General features: G+C 41.8%; 1 protein-coding gene across 1 annotated transcript in view; it reads left to right on the forward strand.

The window, feature by feature from the left end:
- The window catches only part of lrp1ab (low density lipoprotein receptor-related protein 1Ab), a 92,429-nt gene that overhangs the window by 20,942 nt on the left and 58,709 nt on the right, over positions 1-12,778 (forward strand). The window contains exon 3 of the mRNA XM_061075506.1: positions 5,439-5,576. Within this exon, the coding sequence (XP_060931489.1) occupies positions 5,439-5,576 (138 nt within the window). The remainder of the gene's footprint in view (positions 1-5,438; positions 5,577-12,778) is intronic.

A 12,778-nucleotide genomic window follows, 5' to 3' on the forward strand; every position in this document is an offset into this window, starting at 1 on the left:
TGCCATGCAGTAAAATTCACAAACATTTCTGTTCATTACGTTTCAATCTGTTGTCTCAGTACTCAGGTTGTGGTATGAATTATAAGCGTGGGCGGGAAAACCGGCACATCACAGGTCTTCTTCCGGTGCGAGCAGAATGTGCTCCACCGAAAGTCCTCTGTGCTGCTGCTTCGGCCTGGCCATGTGCTTGTCGTACAGAAAGTGAGAGTGGGGGGGGGGGGGGAGTCGGTCAGTGGGCAGGCCGGCCTGTCACCCTACACAACATATTCATTTGAGCTGACAGCAGACTTTATGGAAGTCAGTCAGGGGCTGCCATGGAACCCAAAGAGCAGGAAGAATAGGAGTCTTTTATGCTCCGGACAAAAGATCGACAGGGGATCCAAATTTAAGGTCATTGCATAACTGAGACGTGGGGGGATGGTGGAGCTGAGAGGTGTTGGAGGGAAGCACACACTGGGAGAGACCCTCCTCCTGATGCCTTGTGTTGGTCTTTACAAGTTTAGCCGAACCCAAAGCAACATGCGAAGGATACGTGTGATCTGGGTTTGGGGGATTATTAGAAGCCGAGACAAGCAGGGATGCATTTTCCTAAATACTCAGAGGAAACTTGTAACATCGTGTTTGCACCAAGCACACGCTGCAATAAGAGTTTTAATAACTGAACATAAGTTGTGTATTCTGACTCGTATGGTTTATAATGTTTTAATCATGATGAACCCCAGCACTAATTTCTTTAATATGAGATTCATATAAGAAACGTAAGAGAGAGAGAGAGAGATATCACACAGCAGGTTGGAGAAAGGTTTCATCGGGTCAGATCTCAAGAGACACAGTGAGGATAATCTAATGCCCCTGTTGGCTGATCACCCAGTTTAGTGCAATAAGATAATTATCCCCACTCTACCCTCTATTAGTGTGAGGGTTGTATCCCCCTATTCTTTTCTTCTTCTTACGATAACCACGTCACTGCCGAGTGTTTCACATTGTTCTTAGGTGCAGTGCTATCGCCGAGGCTCCCAAACTTTACAGAAGACTCTGTGCAATCCCTGCATTAAAGGGACTCTTACCTTTGTTGCATTTTTACACTTTTTTTGGATAAGGTTAAATTGGTATTAATAAGGTAATGACACTATAAAATGCAAGACAGACCCACCAGGAGTAAAAACAAACAATTATTTCACTCTCATAATATTTAGTGAAAACTTCAACCAATAAAATTCTTCGGACCGAAGGACCTTATTGGCCGACAGACCTGTCTGTTTGCTACATGGACATGCAGGTTTTCCGTCTGCTTCTTGTGGCGCATTCGGGCCCGCGTCATCAATGTATATAACTTACCGGTGCTTCTGAATCCAAATCCATTGCTTTGGTAAACAAAAACTCACGTGCGTGCGCGGAGGCAGTAGGTTGAAAGTCTGCTTGTAAATAAAGTTTCTTCAAAAAAACACCGCGGATAGGAACGAGGGGGTGGGGCATTGGAGGAAGGCGGGATGATTTGAATGTGCTGTAATTCTCAAATGCAACAAAGGTAAGAGTCCCTTTAAGTGACTCATCACATTATTCTAATATAATGTTCAGTGCTAATTATATCGTTATGTACGTTTAAACTCCCTCACATGGAAATAGTATACACTAATATGCTAAATCTAAGACTGTTCCAAGGTGTTTTTAAGGAAACCAGTTTGTTTAATCTGGTTTGAAACACCACTTTAGTTGTAACAAATTATGGAGTTGGTTGCTGAAAGAAGATCAATGTGTCACAGAGCGATGCTATGATACGTGAAAGGAAAGGATATCATATACAGCAGCTTGGAAATATAGTAGTTTTAGAAAAGGAAGTGGAAGTGGTCACGGCTTATTTCTTGGAAAAACGTGTAGTGTGTGTGTACAGTGTGTGCATATGAAAAAACACTGTGTTCTTCTCCTCTCAGCTTTGTGCAGTACCACTCTGGTTCCCCTAGACATAACTGAGGGGGGCTGGAAGGGCAGTTTGGGAAGTTACCAATAACTTCTAGAACTGGAGCAGAGTGTACAGGGCTCCCCTCCATTGTCCTGCCTGCAAAGTTATTCAATCCTCAGTACTGTCCTTTGTATTTAGTTTTTTCTGTTTTTTTTCTGCTGGTCCATATTCAGCGCCTGCCAAGGTATTACTGTGTTGTGGATCTCAAATAAATATTTCTGTCTGTGTTGTTGTTTGCAGCTTTTGTCGTGTGCTTCCAAAAACTTCTATTCTGCTCTCTGATTGGCCAGTGGACGGGAAGGAGTGTGTGTGTGTGTGTGTGTGTGTGTGTGTGTGTGTGTGTGTGTGTGTGTGTGTGTGTGTGTGTGTGTGTGTGTGTGTGTGTGTGTGTGTGTGTGTGTGTGTGTGTGTGTGTGTGTGTGTGTGTGTGTGTGTGTGTGTGTGTGTGTGTGTGTGTGTGTGTGTGTGTGTGTGTGTGTGTGTAAGAGAAGAGGCTGTTGATGTTGCGGGTGCTCGTTTTCTTAACATCTTTAAGACCTTTTCCAGTATAAACACAGACCTTGTCAGGACCAGTGGAACACATGGGGACCAAAGCTTGGTCATTACTGAGGTCCTTGTTAATTTTAGGGTAAGACATGAACTGTGTCAGATTAAGGTTGAAGGTAGGAATAGTCGTGGTGAAGGAAAAGGTTTTGATTATAATTTCCACAATGAGTCTAGTCAATGGAAAGTCTGAATAAGGAAAGCTGCGCAAATTTGTGTGTACTTTTTCGTCCCCTCTTTAGGACCCTTTCCAGTATAACCACTCCGTGTTTAAGGTTGGAGATAAGATGTGAATTGTGATTAGGTTCAGGTTAGATATGAATTGGTCACGGCAAAGTTAATTCTAAATGGAAGTCAATGCAAAGTCCTAATAAGGATAACTGCAAACTTGTGTGTGGGTGTGTTTGCGTGTGTGAAAGAAAGTAGAGGTTTCTGGGACGTTGTAACTGACACACACACAGTTTTTTATATTAGTTAATCTGTCTGACAGCTCAATTCTTAACATGTCACTAGTTTTCAAAGATACGTACGTGTAGTTTGCGAAGACGCTGGTGTGTCACGGCCACAGTGAATCATCGTCATTCAGATGACATTCACCACGTCTCGTCCTTTAGAGGAAAAACTGTTGACAAATGCTAAATCCTTGGCAGAGGTTTTCATTTCCAGTGTGCGTGGCAGTTTATTCCTGTTACTGCAGATCATGCAGAAATCCCCAGGTTGTTTATTGAATGTAAATCAGGCTGGCTTAGGGGCTGAAGCTGTTGGAGGGCTGCTAATATGCTAGCGTCCCCCAGATGGGGAGAGCTGTTCTCCCTCTCCCTAAGCCAGATGCATTAGAGGCTAATTCTCTGTTTGAATGTGGCACATTTTCCACGCAGGCCTCTGTGGTGGTGGGATTATTATGGAAGCGCTTGTCACTTTAAGGCAGTTGTTTGACATGAGTTACATTTTATGTTCTTTATGCGTGGTTATTAATCCCCTGGAGTGGATTGAGTGGACTCAGAGGGAATGCGTGTGGTTTACTTAACATTATAATGGTATCCATCATATAAGTCTTCATGCACATCCACGCTTTTATTCATCAGATTACATATAGTTGATTATACATAATCGTAGCTATTGAGAGGTGTGTTTTTTTTTTTTATCTTTCCTAGTTGATATAAGTCCCCACATCTCAGCTGTGCATGACAAAGAAAATATTAGATGCTGTATATCATGTCAAGTCAATAATATTTATGTAAGATTTTTCTCTTAGCCGGCTCCACAGTCTCGACAGGATACAGTCTCACACCCTCTATCCACAGACCCTCAGTTCAGAGAAGTAAAAAACTCCAGATGGATGAAAGCAGAAATAAGGGTCAAAGCAACTGCATTTTTTGGCTGCGAAGGCTTCTTAATATTCAAACACCAAAGACCCTGCGACTGGGAGATTCTGAAGTAGGCATCAGAAACAGGTTTTACACCCCAGGCGGCGCATATGCAGATATCATGCCCTCAGAAACCCGGCATCGTGCGCACAACCTGCAGGAGTCTGTAGAGCGTTTCCTGTGAAGGAAGGTGAACTTTGTTTTCTCTGCTTCTAGTGTTTTCTAAAATGGGTCAGCAGATGTTAGCGAGAGAAAGATAGATAAAGGGAGAGAGAGAGAGAGAGAGAGAGGAAGAGTGAGGTTGGAGGAGGAGGAGGAGGAGGAGGAAGAAGAAAAACAGCCAAAGCAAACTGTTTGCTGTGTAGTGTGGGCTGAGAAGAGGGAGAGCGAGAGAGAGAGAAAAAGAAGAGTGGGAGACAGTGCAGGGAAGAGACTGTATCCAGTGTGTGTTCTGATCTGATACCGGTGGAAAAAAGCCTCTGCTGTTTTTGGACCAGAGGAGATCATGTTCTGTCCTCTGTCCTCCACAGCCCGTCAGAGTCCATATGGCTTTGTTTGCTTTTGGAGATTTCTAATATTTCTCCTTCACCATGTGCCAAAAGATCAAATTTGCACAGAGTGCTTCTTGCCATTCTGTACATATTGAAGACATGTGCACATAAAAGTATGTTTATAATTCTCTTTCTTTCTCAGTCTCAGGAACATTTAGTTTCTCACATGCCAGAAAGTCTCACTCTTCCAGAACCCTTTATCTCCTTGCAGTCTTCTACAGTTTTAAACACAGATCAGCCACATTAAGAGAACACGTTTCCTCTCATGAAACCTCATTTCAATTCACCAGATCCAGATTTGATTTGGATTCGCACAAAAGTGCACACACTGTTAGGAATCGCCCCCTAAAGATGTAGTAATTCCGAAATGTTTTGAGGAACAGAATAATGAAACTAAAAGTAAAACAAAGCTCATGGTAATTGCAGGCTCTGAGTAAGACTTGCAGCCTGTTGTATTGTGAAAGGTAAAGCTACATTGTAATCTCTCCTGATGGTGGATACAGGAGAAAGTGCAGGTAGTACAATGCCACATGTGGCTTCTTTCTCATTGGGGGCTCCGGTTGCTCTTATAACCCAATGATACAGCAACACATTATGTTAGGCTGGTAGCTCCCTCATCAGTTTGTGCTTCAGTACAGGAATAACAGCCAAAGTTATGACATGACATTCACATACTGGCTTTTTGTTGTAGCTCAACCAACAATGGATTTTAAGACTCATTCGGACATTTACCATTTCAAAAATTGAAAGAATAAACCCCAAAACATTTAGAAGACGCTGAAGTTGGATGTACACTTGGGAAGACGACGGAATTTAAGAGCTTCTGGAGATAAGAGCGGCCATGCTGCCATGTGCTGTAAACAGAAACTTGATATCCGTAGCAGAACTCGTACGTCACCTCCTGCATGCTCTGCCCAGGCGCTACATTCTGTAACAAAAGGTTAAATGGCTGACCACAAGGAGTCCTGTATGTAATTGTGCTATTTTTTCCTGAGACATGTTTTTCCTATGTTACAGGCACACAAAACCGAGTGAACCAATGTCCTGTCAATGAACACGGGTGTCTGGACCTGGACGTTTGCATCCACATGAGCAAACTATGTGACGGCGTCCCCGACTGCTCCGACGGCTGGGACGAGGGGCCACACTGCAGAGGTGATAAACAAACACAAGCATGCCTACACATTTAATGACTTGAAGTGTAAAACAGATGGCATTGTTAGGTTGTTCTTCAGACATAATATATCAACAGAAATAACTTGAGATACCTCCATACTGACCAGACTTTCAAATTCAACTCGAAGCAGTGTCATTTACACATTTTTTTTTAGCGTAATTGTCCTCTGGTACTTAGCTTAGCCACTTTCGCTGGTGGACGTTTAGGTTAAAAACTTGGTGTTAATGTACTCGTTCCGAGACGAATATGAACGGCGGGGATTGTGGACACTTGTATGACACCTAGGGTTGCAAAGGGGCGGAAACTTTCCGGAAACTTTCCATGGGAAGTTACGCTCGGGAATTTGGGGAATTTTGAAAAAAAAAAAAAAATACGCAAATTAAACGCTGAGCAATAAAAACATCATTCAAAACTCTATTTTAAAGATGTATGGAATGCAACACCACGCTGCACGTTAAATTTAAACCCTTCACAGTGCATTCTTCTATCACATGCACAGATAATTCCCAGCATCCTTCACTCTACAGCAGGGCTATTGAGGCCTGCTGTAGGGTGCAGGACTAGTCAGGTAAGTTTCGATGATATTACTGGCGAAAATATATTAGCATGCTGATTGAGGATTGTTCATCTGTTCATGTAGCCTATTTCCAGTCATTTATCCATCAATTGTAAAATATTTTTACAGATGATTCCAATTGTTTGGCTAACTATTTATATCTCTGGCATTGCATTAGTGTTTTTTTACAAACTTTTTTCTCATCTTATTCTACAGAACAATGCCACATGCACTATCTCAGGTGTGGAGACATTTCACCCCATCCAATGTAGAAGGAAAGGCTGTGTACATTTGCAAATTCTGTGCAAAGACCTATGCTAAGAATGACACAACGATGCAGAAGCGTATAGTCAAGTGCCCAAAGTTTCCTCAGGGCTCAAATCAGCCTATGACAAAACAAAATGTTTATATTTATGTCTGTATATGACAAGGTTAATACAGTTAGTATAAATTACCCACAACATTTCCAGTTTATTCCCGTTAATTCCTGTATATTCCCGTTAATTCCCGTAAATTCCCATGGAAAGTTTCCAACTTTGAATATTTCCGGAATTTTGCAGCCCTAATGACACCACACAAGCAGTACGGAAGCATGTTGTGTTATTACTGCTGTTTTATTACGTCTGAAGAAGAGGTCCCCTTGGCTGCTGTTTACCCCTGAGACTCCGAAAGCGTTTTGTGGACTCAATCACGTCACCCACCCCCCCTGAGGTACAGTGTTGAGCAGATAATGAGTGAATTTTAATTTTTCGGTGAACTATCCCTTTAATGAGCTGTTCTGCTGTGACTTGTGCAGTTACAAAGGAATTTCTCTTTCTGGGGAAAATGTAATTAATTAATCAGTCAGCTCAGCTTTGAGGATGTTTCTCCAATCCCTTGGGGAACGATGAGCATTCAGCCCAGATGCAGCTTAAGAAGAATCCCATCCTACTGTTAATTGGGGACGACAGAAGAATGAGAGATGGAACACGTTGGGTCCATAGTGTTGGTCTTTGTTGCAGCAGACAAAGGAGCCAGCAGTGTCTGCCTTCAGAGGGTTGCCTCAGTATTCGGCAGTTCAGCAAGGCAGTGCTCAGATGAAGCTGTCTGAAGCGCTGCCTGTTAGCAGCTGCAAAACCCCATGTTGCAGTGTACATGTGTTTTTATTTTTTGTTGTGCACCCTGGGTGTTTAATATACTGGTCATGGTAGTGATGCACTATGGATATCTCTTTCCTGGAATAGGAGATCATGTTATCAAATATTCAGAAACAGGGCTATAGAAAATAGTAGGTGCTGTCAGCTTTTCAAACATTGTAATCTTGAATCATCTCTTTTTTTCTGATAATTATCAAAATATTAAAGCTTAAAGCTCCTCTGTATTGGTACATGTTTAGTTATTTTGGATGCAATTGGATACTTGTACTTTTAGGGGGAATCACATCTACCCTGTTTGGTCCGGATTTTCAGAACATTCAGTTTAGTCCAAACCAAAGTAACAGGCGTGAAAGTTGCCTCGGATCGCGGTCCAGACCAATGGACCGAAATTTGGTCCAAACAAAAGAGATCTCAGTGTAGAATCAGACTGAACAATGGTTTTGTTTGTTTGCAGTTTGAAATTTCTTTGGCATTGTTCAGACTTTCTGATCAATTGCAGAAAGTTGAAACGGTAATAAAACAATAGAAGAAGAAAAAGACTTCACTTCGACAATAAGATGAAATGACAATATTACACTGGCAAGAAAATGAACAAAGTGATTTATTTTCTCCATTCAAACGGAAAGACTACTTATTTAATGCACTTAATACAAAAACGTTAGTGAATACAATAGCCAAATTGACAACACGCCAATGTCCGATACAAAAGTCTTTTAGTCTGAAGCTTAGTGTGAAGCCAAAACTAATGGACAATGGTACAGACTTTTAAGAGTCATAATTTATTACATTTATAAGAGTTTTGTTGATGTCCATCAGTTGCAGCAGTATATCTTTAATTCCATACCCTGTAAATCTTTCTTGTTAGATCACCCTGTATATTTCATAAATCTAATCACGGTTGAGTTATTAGATAAAAAGTTGTAGAGATTTCATCGGAACAATTAAGTGCGATAAGCCCAGAGGAGCAGGATCACTGTTGGACAGATGAAGTGGACAGTTGCACAGAGTGGATGAGTGTGAGCGTCCAACACACTGGTCATCACTGTTGGACGAGCCTCTACCCAACACAGCAGTGATATCATCCAGTCACAACATGCGCCGGCTGTTCCCGAGGACACAAGTCCAGCTGTCCCCAGTGAGGCGATGGTCAAGACACACCTAAATACACACACACCTACGCGTTCATGTGCCTGTAGTGCCGGCATGCACTCACTTACATTCGCACACAAACATACGCTCACACAGTCACATTATTGCGAGTACACTCCCAAACACACCCATCAACCCCACACACAAACACAGTGTGTCCAGAGCCTTTGGCATTGCTGTTTGTGAGCTCCCCTCTTTTCAGGGAAAGGTCTGGCCTTTCACAAGCTCCCTAGTGTTTACTTGTACAAACTGCCGGGTTGTGCAAGTGTACCTGGGTGCTGATGTCTGAAAGCCCACTTTGTCAGTCAGTGTGTCCGAGTAATTCTGCCAAAGCTGTTGACAGGAGTAGTTAGAAAAAGGGAGTGTAGCGAGGTAGGTCAGGCAGGAATTTTATCTGGCTTAAATACATTTCCTTAGTGTTTTTCATAGTGTGTGGCAAGGTTTGGGATTAGATGTTGTATGTGCTGGAATGATAGCAGGGAGTGAAATGGTGATACTGGCAGCTCGGCTCCAAGGTTCAGCGTTTACTCTCACTCAGTTTGTATGTTTTCAGTTCTTGACTCTTGAAAGTCTCGATTTATATTGTTCCTTTAGAATTAGCTTTTGTTGTGAAGAAGATAATTAGATCATAGAAAGTTTAAATAAAAATGTTTTAATACTTATTAAGGTTTGAAGCCATATTTTCAGATACAACTGGCCATTAATAGCTTGCATTCATTTATCATAAGAGATTGGCCCTTGATTTATATTACCATTCTTCATATAAATTACAAGAACTATGGTAAATGTTTTGTTGACTTGTGTCCTCATATTTTCTTAAATGTTTCCATCAATGTTCAAACCCAGAGATATCAACAGTTTCATTTTGGTTGACTTTTAATCAATCATGATTGTTCTTTGCCGTGTGCTGCGTTACGTAAAATATTATATAATATATAATGATTTGTGCCTGAGATCAGGTAGATTTTCCTTGGCAATGGTGGTGAGGACAACAACACCCACAATCATATGCTGCTTCGTCATCAAATGTTTTGATTCAGAGAACCGTAGCGGCCAAAGTAAAAAAATAAAGGGGTAAAAAACATGAGTTTTTCTAATGTGGATCAATAAACACCTCAGATCTTTGCCGTCCTTTGGTCAAAAACAATCCAGTTTATATTTTAAAGACCTTATCTAAATAAACTCTTTACAGACAAGTGACAGTTATTCAGATTTTCTGTCACATGGGTGAAAGTTGAGTCTATTCATTGATCTGCAGCCTGCATTTGTCCTTTTCGTTGCCATTTTGGGGGGTGAGGGGTGTCTCTTGGGGGGCAAGGCCTTAGACCTGCCTCCCTCAGAAGTTACTGATTGATAAAAAAGAGAAAATGGGGTCATAGCAACACTCCTGAGACCTTTATCCTGTTCCTTGCTGTCCCAAAGGGAATGATTATTGTCATGGCCTGCTATTGCTTATGCATGCAGTGGGCTTTCATTGTCCTTCATGTCCCACCAAACATGGAATAAGAATCGGTCATAGGCTGCTTAAAGCTCTCTAGCGGAAAGACCATCTTTTATTCATGAGTGGGTCTTGACTGAGATTAGTTTATGGGCTCCAGTTAGAGTTGTCTTGCATGATAAGACCTGTTTTATTGCCACTCTTTACCAATCAATGTACGCGCATGGACAGTAGGTTTGTAAATTCTCATAAAGGCAAGTTACTCAGTCACGTGTGTGGGAGGGTTAGTGGCCACACTGTGTGTATTTTGTAAGTTTAGATCTACGTGTCTGGGGCAGCGTGCTGCCACTGTTTGGCACTACGATAGCTACTGTTTGCTCATTACTCAAGCCGCTGCCCTTTTTTTGTTTGCAAATGTTAACTTTGCCCCCTCTGACTATGCAGCCTGCAAACAACTTCCAGTAAATACACTTTGAAAATCAGAGCCTTCCCGTCAGCCCCTGTTCTGAACACATGCCTGCGTATACACACCGTTATCACCTCCATCTCTAAATTACCTTACCCAACAGGGCCGACTTTCACTCTGCAGTAATGCAACATTTACAACTAAGTAGTATTTTATGGGATGGTGTGCACCAGGAAACCATATCATGACAAGGCAAGTTCCTAGAAGGAAACGGCTCTATTGTCTGAGTGTTCTGTGTGACTCAGTGCTATTGAGCAGGTTAATCTGCTAAATAAATTTTATTAAGATTGAACATTACGTGCTCTGCTAGAATACAAACTAATCCTGAAAGCTTGCTATTAACAGAAAAAAGTAGCATAGATCCAGATATACAATTCTTAAAAAAAATTGAAGGGTTTTCGTGCCATAGAAACAACCTGGTCTAGGACATAGGTATGCTCCATATTTTAGGAATAGTAACTTGATGTATGTGTATGAGACATTAAGTTTAAGAAGTAGAAATCTGGTAATTTGATGGAACCATGTAGGGAGACAGGCTCCTGTCAGCTGCAGGTAGAGGACAAGAACATGTGGTGACTTGTTTCCAGACAGTGAGAGCACAAAGGTAGGAATGTCCTGGGAATCACCACTTTTTAAACTGTCACACACTCCAATAGCCTGTTTACACAAGTGCATGTTTAGTCACTACAGTTGTAGAAAATGTAGCAGGGCTTTACTTTAATTCATTTTTACTTAGAAAGGGGATTTGTCTTCAAGCCAGTTGATGGATAGATGAACGGTCCTTTTTAAGGAGAGAGGTTTATGAAATCATTCAGTTGTGACAGGTTTGTTACGTAACAACAACCGTGACCCCCAACACCAACTGGTCTCCGTCTCATTCGACCTGCGTTACCCTGTTGCACCGACCCGTCAGCCCCATGATTGGATTTCAGAGTACAAATTTAAACTTTCATACATTTCCTTGAGCGCTGGGTTGTGGACAGAGGCCAAGAGTATTTCCTCCTTCTTTCTGCCTCAGTCTTCTGTCTAATATTTCATTCATCGTCTCTTATTCTGTTCCTGTTTATACTAAACTCCCCTTTGCCCTTTCCATGACGTCTGCGTGTTGTGTGTGTTAGTAATACATTAAATCAATCTTAGCATCTAAAAGTAAAGAGCTCGATCACCAGAAGGCCGGTCAGAATTGTGTGAATATTTGTTTTGGTAGATTTCACCCCTTCATTCAGTGTTACTGTTTGAACAATTGCTCTTTTATTATTCTGGCATTCTGAAATCAGAGCCATGACGTTGCAAAATGTCAACATTGGCAAACTCCACTGCCACGGGTTTGGTTGTGTGATTGCAGAATGACTCTAGGGCACAAATGCTCAAAACAGAATAGGCGACGTGTAGGCCTCAGCATAGGCTAATCCTCCACAGAAATATAAACTAGGCTTAACTAAGACATAGAGTCAGTTCTGTGACTCTCTGCTGCCAGGTGGAACAACGACACCTCCCTATTCTGTATTTGAATGGCAAGGTGGAATAAAGGTGTAACATTCCTGCCTTAAAGAGGCTGTGTAAAACGCTCTAGAATCCGTAGCCTCGGTATGCTTGTATAGAACTGAGGCCTGCAGTGTGTCACTGTGTGATTTGTTTGCTTCGTTCATTAACCCCTGGTCAAACGTCTGTCACGCTGCTGTTTCTCGTTTGCTTTGAGCTGGAACTTTCTAACTTCTCCATATCCTGAAGCCCTTTATTCGCTCGTTCCCACCTCTGTTTACCTTCCCTCGCCTTTCCTCTCCAGCCCTCTGTTCCTCTCCTCACATTATCTACCTCCACTTCTCTCCCTGTGTAACCTCTCCTATCTACCACACATCCACAAATGTTCTCTGGTAAGAGTCAGCCAAAGATTCTCTTGGCAAAACCCGAAATATGCTGTTTTTTATAAGGAAAAGCCTTAATGGGAATCAAGAGATTTGAGCAATATTTTCTTTCAATATCATTTCAAATGCCTTTTCTCCATGTAATAACAAAGGTCTTATCCTACTACAACAAAAGTAATTGACTTTTGAAGACAATTATGGGGTTATGATACATTTTGAGAAAGTAATAAATAAAAAATAATTTGACACTTTATGTACTTTGCATAATAAGAGGTTGAGATAATGTCTTCGTTTTCTTAGCAATATTAATTCTGTTCATATTGACCACCGGTAGCAGAGATGACGTGACCTTGAATAGAGTTGCGTTTGGTGGGTGTTTAGCTCCCTGGTTGCCTGTGGTCCCTAACAGTTTGAGGCTTGGTGAATGGATTGGATATGGGCCACAGTGTTTGCTGGGGTACTCTTCCTTTCAGTGGGGCCACAACAAAAGGGTCATTGTGGCCCACAGTGCCAAAGGCTTTATATAATAAGCCCTTCACTGGTCCGGTCTCCACTCTTCACAGCCATGCT

This window comes from Limanda limanda, chromosome 7 (assembly GCF_963576545.1).
Source record: "Limanda limanda chromosome 7, fLimLim1.1, whole genome shotgun sequence".
NCBI lineage: Eukaryota > Metazoa > Chordata > Actinopteri > Pleuronectiformes > Pleuronectidae > Limanda > Limanda limanda.